The 13,735-nt window shown below is 40.3% G+C and overlaps 1 protein-coding gene across 2 annotated transcripts in view; it reads left to right on the forward strand.

The window, feature by feature from the left end:
* The window catches only part of NPHP4 (nephrocystin 4), a 331,710-nt gene that overhangs the window by 77,897 nt on the left and 240,078 nt on the right, over positions 1 to 13,735 (forward strand). For both annotated transcript variants that reach the window (XM_073561791.1, XM_073561792.1), the window contains one exon: positions 7,678 to 7,847. In XM_073561791.1, coding sequence (XP_073417892.1) covers positions 7,678 to 7,847 — 170 coding nt within the window. The remainder of the gene's footprint in view (positions 1 to 7,677; positions 7,848 to 13,735) is intronic.

Raw genomic sequence — 13,735 nt, forward strand, 5'->3', positions numbered from 1 at the left:
GATGTGGGATATTAGGGGTAGTAGTCCGGTGGCTCTGGCTGACTGGACGATGTGGAATATTAGGGGTAGTAGTCCGGTAGCTCTGGCTGACGGGATGATGTGGGATATTATAATGAATGTGGCTATGCGGCGCGGGCGGGGCTATACACTCAGCTTTATATATATATATATATATATATATATATATAATATAGAATCATTATCATTTGTTATAACTAACCGTAGTTAGTTACTATGCCCAGGCAGCGCCGGGCTCTTCAGCTAGTATCTTAACAATTTTTCTTTTAACCGGACACCTGCCCCACTGTACCTGAGCTTACTGTCCACAGCAAACCATGCCTGATAAGTAGCCAGTTATCCTGTAATGCTGCTTTTATTATAAAAAATGTCATTATCCCTAATGAGCTCCGCATGGAGTTACCGGATCAAATGTCATGTTGCAACCAGATTTCTGCCTTTCAAGGCAATTTCAAAGCAACGTTTTGTTGATATTGGAGAGGTGAGGAGTGATATTTATACCATGCGCTCTTCTGCTCCGGTGATCCTCTGCCCCGTGTTTGTTTTGTCTCCTAATAATCCTGGCTTGAAATGGAACATTAACATTGTGAGTTTATTATTGTGGACTGTGATTCCCGATATTTATAGATTTGGTGCATTACGTGGTAGGAATTCACAATCTGGCAGCTAACAACTCTGACCCCTTTAGTCTACAGATGTAGGAATGGAAGAACATAACTACTATAGTAATACTCCTATGTACAAGAATATAACTACTATAATACTGCCCAATATGTGCAAGAATATAACTACTATAATACTGCTCCTATGTACAAGAATATAACTACTATAATACTGCCCAATATGTGCAAGAATATAACTACTATAAGGGTACGTGCACACGCTGCGGATTCCGCTGCGTTTCCGCAGCGGTTTTGGCCGCTGCGGACCCGCAGCAGTTTTAGCTGCGGTGTACAGTACCATTCAAATGAATGGTCAAAAAAAACCGCTGTGTAGACGTAGCGGAAAAATCCGTGCGGATTTGCTGCGGTTTTGAAACCGCAGAAAGAATTGACATGTCAATTCTTTCTGCGGAATCCGCAGCGGGTTCCTATCTCCACCATTGTGGAGATGGTGAATCCGCAGGACCAAACCGCAGATAATCCGCAGGTCTTTTGACCTGCGGTTTATCTGCGGTTTTTGCAAAATCCGTGCGGATTAATCCGCAGCGGATTCCGCAGCGTGTGCACGTACCCTTATACTGCCCCTATGTACAAGAATATAACTACTATAATACTGCCTCTATGTACAAGAATATACCTACTATAATACTGTCCCTATGTACTTTAATATAATTACTATAATACTGCCCCCATGTACAAGAATATAACTACTATAATACTGCCCCCATGTACAAGAATATAACTACTATAATACTGCCCAAATGTACAAGAATATAACTACTATAATTGTAGTTCCTATGTATAAGAATATAACTACTATAATACTGCTCCCTCTGTACAAGAATATAACTACTATAATACTGCCCCCTATGTACGAGAATATAACTACTATAATACTGTCCCTATGTACATTAATATAATTACTATAATACTGCCCCCATGTACAAGAATATAACTACTATAATACTGCTGCTATGTACAAGAATATAACTACTATAATACTGCCCCCTATGTATGAGAATATAACTACTATAATACTGTCCCTATGGACATTAATATTACTATAATACTGTCCCCTATGTACAAGAATATAACTACTATAATACTGCCCCTATGTACAAGAATATAACTACTATAATACTGCTATGTACGAGAATATAACTACTATAATACTGTCCCTTTGTACATTAATATAATTACTATAATACTGCCCCCATGTACAAGAATATAACTACTATAGTAATACTCCTATGTACAAGAATATAACTACTATAATACTGCCCAATATGTACAAGAATATAACTGCTCTAATACTGCTCCTATGTACAAGAATATAACTTCTATAATACTGCTATGTACGAGAATATAACTACTATAATACTGTCCCTATGTGCATTAATATAATTACTATAATACTGCCCAAATGTACAAGAATATAACTACTATAATACTGCTCCTATGTACAGGAATATAACTACTATAATACTTCCCCTTATGTACAAGCATATAACTACTATAATACTGCCCCCTATGTATGAGAATATAACTACTTAAATACTGTCCCTATGTACATTAATATAATTACTATAATACTGCCCCCATGTACAAGAATATAACTACTATAATACTGCTCCTATGTACAACAATATAACTACTATAATACTGCCCCCTATGTGCGAGAATATAATTACTATAATACTGTCCCTATGTACATTAATATAATTACTATAATACTGTCCCCTATGTACAAGAATATAACTAATACTGCCCCCATGTACAAGAATATAACTACTATAATACTGCTCCTATGTACAAGAATATAACTACTGTAATACTGCCCAAATGTACAAGAATATAACTACTATAATACTGCTCCCTCTGTACAAGAATATAACTACTATAATACTGCTCCCTCTGTACAAGAATATAACTACTATAATACTGCCCCCTATGTATGAGAATATAACTACTATAATACTGCTGCTATGTACAAGAATATAACTACTATAATACTGCCCCCTATGTACGAGAATATGACTACTATAATACTGTCCCTATGGACATTAATATAATTACTATAATACTGCCCCCATGTACAAGAATATAACTACTATAATACTGCTGCTATGTACAAGAATATAACTACTATAATACTGCTCCTATATACAAGAATATAACTGCTATAATACTGCCCCTATGTACGAGAATATAACTACTATAATACTGTCCCTATGGACATTAATATAATTACTATAATACTGCCCCCATGTACAAGAATATAACTACCATAATACTGCTCCTATGTACAAGAATATAACTACTGTAATACTGCCCAAATGTACAAGAATATAACTACTATAATAGTGGTTCCTATGTATAAGAATATAACTACTATAATACTGCTCCCTCTGTACAAGAATATAACTACTATAATACTGCTCCTATGTACAAGAATATAACTACTATAATACTGCCCAAATGTACAAGAATATAACTACTATAATAGTGGTTCCTATGTATAAGAATATAACTACTATAATACTGCTCCCTCTGTACAAGAATATAACTACTATAATACTGCCCCCTATGTGCGAGAATATAATTACTATAATACTGCCCCCATGTACAAGAATATAACTACTATAATACTGCTCCTATGTACAAGAATATAACTACCATAATACTGCCCCTATGTACAATAATATAACTACTATAATACTGCCCCCATGTACAAGAATATACAGTAACTACTATAATACTGCTCCTATGTACAAGAATATAACTACTATAATACTGCCCCCATGTATAAGAATATCACTACTATAATACTGCTCCCTCTGTACAAGAATATAACTACTATAATACTGTCCCTGTGTACAAGAATGTAAATAAACTACTGTAACTGCCAACTGTGGTCATTTATGTATAGCACAGACCGGAGGCTTTCCATATATGTAGTGGATTTCTCAGTGCTGAGAAGTCTGGGTTTGGTTTTTGCATCCATCTGTAATAAAGACGATTATTGTGCTTTGTTTTTATGACCTTATTGGAATAATCCCCTTGCACCATCTCTCAGGATCTCGCAGCATGCATGCCGGTCTTCCCGTCATTTTCATTATTCCTGTTCTGATGAGAAATGAAAACTGAGCACCAGTGCTAAATGGTGTGTGTGCAGCGAGGACGGAGGCATTAAATCTGAGCGCGCCTTCAATGAATCAGAAATCTGTTTATTCCGTCATGGAGGGTAACTGTCAAATGGAGATAAGGGAATATGTGGTTTCAATGTCACCAATTCTCAGGCACACGGGGAGCAGCGATAATAATACACCAGGAGTAATGATAACGTGCAATCAGGGGAATTCTGCCGCTTGCACTGTCAGCCGTTGTTTCTGCACATCGTTTTTGCAATTTTATAGAAAATTATTGTTTTTATGAAAGTTAGAGAAGCAAGTATTGTGCTCAAATTAGGTCCTCATCATTGTGTTCTTCTGCCAAATCTGATGTCGGGCACAGAGAGACACATGAAGACACTGGGAGATGCTTTCTCTGAAGGCCACCTTGTGACTTTCATACTTGAGCCTCTTTTAATTAGAATGGGTGTACCTGGGCATGAGACTGTTTTGGGCCATCCTACCATTGTTTTAGCGATTATGCTGCACAGTTTTCTTTTCCGCCATAAATATCTATGGCGTAAAGGTCTCATGAGGACTCCTAAATCTAGGATCATGACTAGTGAAGATAAAGGGGTCACTGGATGCCGGATGTAGATGGAGATTGAACAAAGAGGTGGGCTCCTCCTCATCATGTATTATTTTCTTTCAATTTATTTTTTTTCCAACATTGCTATAAAATCCCCACATTTTCACTGCAATTTTTTAAAATCATGTCCAGAAAGCACAGCACAATTGCACCATGTGAATATTTGCCTTCCACCACCTGGATATTTGTGGCTGGTGATTTCTGAACCTGGTTGACACCTTGTAAAATGATTTAAAATTAATTTGTGACCCTCTTCCATAAATTAAGGTTAAGCATCAAAATCTGCTTAAAAAAGCGCCCAAAAATATAATGAAACCTTGATTGTGTCAAGGCTCTGGTGTCCCAGGACCAGGGGCTCCTTCCCTGTCCCTAAAGCTAGGGGCACCCTAGCTTGCTCTGTTCCCCATAATACTTCTGATGGTGAAGACGCCGGGGCCATGTACCTTGCCTTAGCTCCTAAATCTGCCCTCAGTCTGTACCCTTCTCCCACCCTGGGAAGACGTGAGTAGTAGTGTAGTGTACCGTAACCAGACTAACAAGGTAATATGAACAGGTATAAAGGAAAATTCCAATCATACAAATATACTCACACAAACATATACACTGGGGAGTGGATAATGGAGTAAAACCAAAGTAGGAGAAGGGAAATTAGTACACACCCAATCCACCAAACGCCTTTTCAAATAGCCATCAACCTCCAGCCATGCAGTATAAGCTACTCTGACAATGAGTACTAGCGAGGGCTCAGATTATATAGGAGATAGGAGTGGTTAACAGTGCACAGCTGAGAGTCTTAATGCAGGAAAGCTTCCAGGAGCTCTGAACTGAGCAGATTAACCCCTGCACTGCTAAAAGAAACCTGCACCATTTAATATGAAGGTAAAGTGCCTCTAATCAGTGCAGGAGTAGGAGGAATCAGGCGCTGCGGTCTTCTGGTTCCTCTCTGTCGTGTAAACCCATGACACATTGTATGAGAAAATTAGATCCTTGCTACTTCCAAAGAGGCACTCAATTTTAGTCTTTTCATAGTTTTTTTTTTCCTTTTCAACAGATAATATCACCTTAGGCTATGTGCACATGGAGTCCTTTTGCTGAGTTTCATGGCCAGAAGCTCAGCCGAAACTCCGCTTTTGAGGCTTTTTGAGATTTGGTGAAGAATTTGGAAAGTTTCTACTTAGAGGCTATGTGCACACAGAGTCTTTTAGGAGCATAAACTTTTTCAGGTGGATTTCACCTGGAACCCATCCGAAAAAGTAGCGCATAAGTGGCTTATAAAATGACGATAATGCACAGCAATATCTAAAGGACATTGTGGTGCACATGTTCCATCCTATGCCACTGCTTTTAACCTTTTTCAAGATTTGAAAACCATAAAGAGAATGATGGAAAAATTGCCGGCGAACCGCGTCAGAAAAAATGAATGTTCCTGAAGCAGACTTGACTTGGAAAACTGGAAAAAGTTGCACAAAAAGTTGAAGGCCAATCCCAGTTTGCTAAAATCACTTCTGAAAGAGAAGTGGAGGCCATATATCAGGAACACAGAGCCGCAGGAACAAAACAAAAACAGCACCAGATTCTTGAAAACAGGGGATTTACACCAAATGAAAAAAAAAACATATTCGTGACAATTGCCCGTCCACGTTAAAGTGTGATCACACAAGAATACCACTCGAGCCGTTGTGACCTTTCCTGCTTTGTAATGTGTCTGGTAAGTGTAGGAATCAGACTTTCCCCCATCCTCCTGTAACATCTTCTGTATGCAATAACTGGTCAGTCCTCCGAGCCGCAGAGACTTGATCAAATGAATCTCTGATCTGGGAATATGTGAAGATGATTTTTAAAATGAGAAGGAATTAATGTAGCTCCGGGGCAGCCGTGTTTTTAAATGTCAAGAGTTATTTGTAATGCGCGTCCTCTGTTTTCCTAAATGAATGCGGAATGACAGCAGGGGACGATATTTCATTTAAATTCTTCGCATAATGTCACTTTTTCATTTCTGAGCTGCTTTAAATAATCTAACTTTATGTTCTACATTGCCATTGCGTTTAGGAGAAAATGAGGGGAAAAGCGAGGTTTATAGAGATAAGTTATTTGATTTACCTGCTTTAGAGGCCGTTTCTGAAATTTACAGTTTTTGCTGTGCCTGAATCGTTAATTTTATGTTGCAGTACCACTTTTAACCACATGGCAGAACTGTGAGCATTGCCTAATTGGTAAAATGTCCGCTATTTCAGATCCTAGGGAAGAAGCGAGTGAGCATTGTCATCTTGTAGTTGATCTAGATATTGTAACACTTTCTGACTATAATCTGTATTATTATATATATTTGTATTATTGATATGCATGCAAAACTGCAGGAGTGCCACCTTTGACCATCCTGACTCCAGGTAAAGAGTAAGAGAGCCCATGAGTCCAATCAGTCTCCACCCGCCTTGCCTCCCTGAGAGCCGCAGCTTGTCCTGAGCAGTATGAGATCACAGCTGCAGCAGGGAGGAGGAACACTGAGGAGGTGTTAATGAGTCTAGGAAGGTGGAACAAGATTATACACTACTATTCTGTAATGGACTTTCAAAGAAAGTACATTAGCCTCATCAGGTCTAAGAGGTCTGTTAAAATGCTAATTTACACGTGGTTTCAAAGCTTGATTTTTCTTATACTTTTCACTGCCACTATTATGTACAGGATTTTCCAGTTTCGACACCACCCACCTTTCTCCATTTGTAGTTTGTTTTAAAAAGCAAACAAAACAACAAATTGTGCTTTATTCACCCTCTTCAGGTCCATGGCTTCTCCTATTGTCTGCATCACTGACGTCCCATCGACAAAGCGGCAGCCAGTCAGTGATGTCAGCGTCAGCGGGATCTGCCAAGGTTGACAGCACGAGCTGCGGAGCTCACTGATTGGCTGCAGCGCTGTCGATGTGAAGTCAACTCTACAGGTACAATCAGGAGCAGAGATGAGACTTGGTCCCGGACTTGGGGATGGTGGGTAAAGCATTTTTTTAAACAAACTACATCTGTGAAAGGGGTTTGCCGAAAATGGGAAAAATCACTCGTCAGCAACTGACGACGTTTTATGGAGCAGCAACGGACTCATCGCCTGCTGTTAGTCACAGTACAAAGTCATCCTGCTATGCCAACTGTAATATCACCCCTCTACTTTTCAGATTTATTTTGCGGTAAATATGTGCAATGGGGGGCAACAACTAAAAAAACAAATTTTCTTCTTTCCCTTTCAGACAGTATATTTCCATACATCTCTGAATGACCCTGCGGTGGTCGCTGTGGTTGAAGTCCTATGTATAACTAGAAGGCGGGATGGGATACTGCAGGAATCGTCGTGCGGCTTTGGGTTATTGCGGTTCTTCAGCGGCCAAGCAGAGGAGGAGCCTGCGAATCAGCAGAAGAGGTAACACTGCAAATATCTAAGTCCTAGAGAGATACAACAGCAATAGGGTCTTAACCGATGAACAATAGGGTATATGAATTAAGGTAACTGCCCACCTCCTGAGGGTGTGAAACCTACAACACAGAATAAGGGTTTAAAGGGCACCAAGAGGTTTGAGGCTCCAACGTGGTAGGAGGAAGCTGGTGATCTGTGCTGCTGGTACTGTAATTCCAGTAAAAATCCAGAAGACGGTGTAAAGGATGATCACAACCTGGTTCTAATACGGAAGAAGTTTACTAACTGCGAAATGCGTAGAGATTAAAATACCGCTCTGATCATCCTTTATACTGTCTTCTAGATTTGTATTGGAATTGCAGCACCAGCGGTGCAGATCACCAGCTTCCTTCTACTACTATCTACCATAAATCATGGCTTCATACTGTCTCGACAGGCCAACAAAACAATTAGGTCAAGACGTGGATTTGAATTAAGTCTTGATTACGTAGATGGAAAATCACAGAAGCAGGAGAGAGATATCAATTTATGTAATGTATTGCTGTGTTATACTTATACTGTATATATATTCTGATATAATGGTGTGTGTCCCATTGAAGGTCTCAAAAATGTCAACAATGGTGACCTGTTGTAATTTTTGGCATAAGAACTAAATAAATATATACAATAAAATGCATGGTTTACAGTATGCACCAAACATTCCCGGGAAGATAGCTCTTCCTACTCCTAATTATTATTGTTGCTTCTGTGTAATGATCAATCTTTCACAGTGATTCAGCTACTAACCTACTTCAATCCACTGTGTAATCCCTATGTTCTCCCCAGTAAAGTAATAACACTTGTATTCTCCTCCGGCGACCTTCCAGTGATGCTTGTATTGACTCTCCCAGGGATCCCCTGACATTATGTCACAAGATCACTGCGGCCAATCAGCGCTGACTTTTCTCCTCTTTTATGGATGTAGTTGACATCCGGACCATGTGAGAGAACACCAGCAGCAGTGGTCAGTTCCTCCGGTTGTCTTGAGAGGAGAGTGAAGCCAGCCTTGATTGGTCACAGGGATCATGTGACATAACAATGTAACGCGAATCCTGGGAGATCGAGTCCAAACACTTCTGGTACAGCATCTGCAGCGGAGGTGAGTATATAAGTGTTACTATTTTATTGGTGGGAAACATAATAGGGATTGTCCGAGTAGTGAATAACCCCTTTAAAATGACCATACATGATTGAGTAATCCAGTAGTGCATTTCAAATAGAGCTCACAAAAATACTTGTTGCGTAAAGGTCACATTCATTGAGCTGTGGAAACAGGTGAGATTAAACCATTTCACTGAAATATTCTAATTTGCAACTAGACATACGTCCAAAGCCAACCAGTGGTGTGTTTTTTTTTTAATAAATACATCTATATATGTATTATTCTAATGAAGACCATGTTGGTGGAGGTCTATCAGTTGGTTCCAATATCAATTTGATTAAAGAGGATCTGTCACTTGCTATATATATATATATATATATATATATATATATATATATACACAGTTAGGTCCATATATATTTGGACAGAGACAGCATTTTTCTAATTTTGGTTCTAGACATTACCACAATGAACTTTAAACAAAACAATTCAGGTGCAGTTGAACTTCAGACTTTCAGCTTTCATTTGAGGGTATCCACATTAAAATTGGATGAAGGGTTTAGGAGTTTCAGCTCCTTAACATGTGCCACCCTGTTTTTAAAGGGACCAAAAGTAATTGGACAATTGACTCCAAGGCTATTTCATGGACAGGTGTGGACAATCCCTTCATTATGTCATTCTCAATTAAGCAGATAAAAGGCCTGGAGTTGATTTGAGGTGTGGTGCTTGCATTTGGAAGGTTTTGCTGTGACAGAAACATCAAAGGAGCTCTCCATGCACGTGAAACAAGCCATCCTTAAGCTGCAAAAAACAGAAAAAACCCATCCGAGAAATTGCTACAACCTTAGGAGTGGCAAAATCTACAGTTTGGTACATCCTGAGAAAGAAAGAAAGCACTGGTGAACTCATCAATGCAAAAAGACCTGGGCGCCCACAGAAGACAACAGTGGTGGATGATCGCAGAATGATCTCCATGGTGAAGAGAAACCACTTCACAACAGCCAACCAAGTGAACAACACTCTCCAGGAGGTAGGCGTATCACTATCCAAATCTACCATAAAGAGAAGACTGCATGAAAGTAAATACAGAGGGTTCACTGCACGGTGCAAGCCACTCATAAGCATCAAGTATAAAAAGGCTAGACTGGACTTTGCTAAAAAACATCTAAAAAAACCAGCACAGTTCTGGAAGAACATTCTTTGGCCAGATGAAACCAAGATCAACCTCTACAAGAATGATGGAAAGAGAAAAGTATGGCGAAGGCGTGGTACAGCGCATGATCCAAAGCATACCACATCATCTGTAAAACACGGCGGAGGCAGTGTGATGGCTTGGGCATGCATGGCTGCCAGTGGCACTGGGTTACTAGTGTTTATTGATGATGTGACACAGGACAGAAGCAGCCGAATGAATTCTGAGGTATTCAGAGCCATTCTGTGTGCTCAGATCCAGCCAAATGCAGCCAAACTGATTGGTCGTCGTTTCATACTACAGATGGACAATGACCCAAAACATAAAGCCAAAGCAACCCAGGAGTTTATTAAAGCAAAGAAGTGGAAAATTCTTGAATGGCCAAGTCAGTCACCTGATCTCAACCCAATTGAGCATGCATTTCACTTGTTAAAGACTAAACGTCAGACAGAAAGGCCCACAAACAAACAGCAACTGAAAACCACCGCAGTGAAGGCCTGGCAGAGCATCAAAAAGAAGGAAACACAGCGTCTGGTGATGTCCATGAGTTCAAGACTTCAGGCAGTCATTGCCAACAAAGGGTTTCCAACCAAGTACTAGAAATGAACATTTTATTTACAATTATTTAATTTGTCCATTTACTTTTGGTCCCTTTAAAAACAGGGTGGAACATGTTAAGGAGATGAAACTCCTAAACCCTTCATCCAATTTTAATGTGGATACCCTCAAATGAAAGCTGAAAGTCTGAACTTCAACTGCATCTGAATTGTTTTGTTTAAAATTCATTGTGGTAATGTTTAGAACCAAAATTAGAAAAATGTCTGTCCAAATATATATGGACCTAACTGTATATACTAGTTGAAGAGCCCGGCGTTGCCTGGGGATAGTAACCAACTGTGGTTAGTTATAACAAATTATAATGATTATATTGCACATAAAAACATTTCACATCATATATTCAACACTACAGATTTGCAACACAAATTAACTAAACGATTACCTAAGTATTGATAGTATTTTAGTTTCAACTCATTCAAGAGCCTTTTGATAAACAGCATGTGTATCTGTGTATCTAACCCTATCCTGTGTGATAATGTCTGGTGAGCTGTGTACCTAATCCTCTCCTGTGTGATACTTTCTGCTGAGCTGTGTATCTAATCCTATCGTGTGTTACTGACTGCTCAGCCGTGTATCTAATCCTATCCTGTGTGATACTGACTGCTGAGCAGTGTATCTAATTCTATCCTGTGTGATATCGTCTGCTGAGCCGTGTATCTAACCCTATCCTGTGTGATACTGACTGCTGAGCCGTGTATCTAATACTATTCTGTGTGATACTGTGTGCTGAGCTGTGTATCTAATCCTATCCTGTGTGATACTGACTGCTGAGTTGAGTATCTAATCCTATCCTGTGTGATACTGACTGCTGAGCCGTGTATCTAATCCTCTCCTGTGTGATACTGACTGCTGAGCCGTGTATCTAATCCTATCCTGTTTGATACTGACTGCTGAACAGTGTATCTAACCCTATCCTGTGTGATACTGACTGCTGAGCCATGTACCTAATCCTATCATGTGTTTTACTGACTGCTCTGCCGTGTATCTAATCCTATCCTGTGTGATGCTGTCTGCTGAGCCGTGTATCTAATCCTATCCTCTGTGATGCTGTCTGCTGAGCCGTGTATCTATTCCTATCCTGTGTGATACTGACTGCTGAGCTGTGTATCTAATCCTATCCTGTGTGATACTGACTGCTGAGCCATGGGTCTAATCCTCTCCTGTGTGATACTGACTGCTGAGCCGTGTATCTAACCCTATCCTGTGTGATAATGACTGCTGAGCCGTGTATCGAATCCTATTCTGTGTGATACTGTCTGCTGAGCCGTGTATCTAATCCTCTCCTGTGTGATGCTGACTGCTGAGCTGTGTATCTAATCCTATCCAGTGTGATACTGACTGCTGAGCCTTGTATCTAATCGTATCTTGTGTGATACTGGGTTCCCCCTGCAGTCTGTGTCAGAGGGTGGTCTGTGTTTGCACGGTAATAAATTGTGTTATTTCCAGCTTTACAGAAGGACGATAACACCATAGAAATGAGAAGAAAAATAGGAAAAATTGTTTGGTGAATTGGAACTCGCGGGGTTAAAATTTCGCCTCACAACATAGCCTATGACGCTTTCGGGGTCCAGACGTGTGACTGTGCATAATTTTGTGGCTGTAGCTACGACGGTGCAGATGCCAATCCCGGACGTACACACACACATTGAGCTTTATATATTCAAGAGAATACCAAGAGTGTGCAAAGCAGTAATCAAAACAAAAGGTGGCTACTTTGAAGACCCTAGAATATAAGGCCGGGGTCACACTAGAGAGGAATACGGACGAGTGAGAGGCGTTAAAAGCACGCATTACACACAGACAAATGATTCTCTATGGGGTAGCTCCCAACAGCCGTATAATTCTCGCCCGTATTCTACGCTCCGTGCCAATCGCAGCATGCTGCGATTGTCAGCGTACTACGCCCGTAGTATGCCAATGCAAGTCTATGGGTGCGCAAAAAATACGGATTACACACGGACCACACGTGTGACCTGTGAGAAATACTCAGGTCTTTTGGCTGGTGACAGGAAATGGGCCAATCCATCATCAGGAAGCGTAGACATGCAAACGAGCTCAAAAACCACTCCAGACATCCAGGAAGTACGCCTCCACGGAGTACAGCAGCAGCATGGCGCCATATTTTCTCAATGTGGAGATGCTGATTGTCTTAGTGCAGGAGCGGCCAGAAATCTAGGACCAACGTGATGCCCATTATGCCAACCGGGCAAGAAAGGAGGCGTCATGGAGGCGCATATGTCGCCAGATGTTCCATGACTTTGGTGATCGGCCACGTGAGGAGAACATTTGGAAACATTTGTCATTGAGAGCAGCGGTTTTCTAATTGCAGCTCTTCCGTGGAATCCAGATTTGTGCAGCTCCCGAAGAACAGCTTTCGTGGAAACTGGGTTCTGTAGGTGTTCTTTGAGCTCAGCAGTGATTTTCGGAGCCGTGGTCTTGCGATCCTCTCTCAGAATTCGCTTTAGAGGCCGACGGTCTCTCAGTCAACTTCGACTTTCGGCCGGACCTGTGCTTTGCTGCGGACGTTTTTCCTTCTCTTTCAAACGCAGTCATTACTTTGGAGACAGTACCTCTCGACACGCCAAGCATTCGGGCACTTTCTGTTACACTAGCGCCTGCCATTGGTATCAGGTTTTCATAAATTTTCTTACAATTCTACAAAACAAACAGTTAATTCACATACACAGATCACATAACACAAATAATCAACTACAAAACTTTACCATATGTCTCGGTTTGCATGTTTATAACATGTTCGAAGACTATGATACCAAAACGTTAGGTGTTTCCATTATTTTGTCCAACCCCTGTATATATATATATATATATATATATATATTTATATAGCTGGTGTAAATGCCGCTGGTCTCCTGAATCTGGAATTGTTTTCTTTTGTTTCTGCGCCTCTCCATTCCCGATATATGACCTCCTCTTCCCTTTTTG

Source organism: Dendrobates tinctorius, unplaced genomic scaffold (assembly GCF_039654945.1).
Source record: "Dendrobates tinctorius isolate UK_male_01 unplaced genomic scaffold, ASM3965494v1 ptg000326l, whole genome shotgun sequence".
Lineage (NCBI taxonomy): Eukaryota > Metazoa > Chordata > Amphibia > Anura > Dendrobatidae > Dendrobates > Dendrobates tinctorius.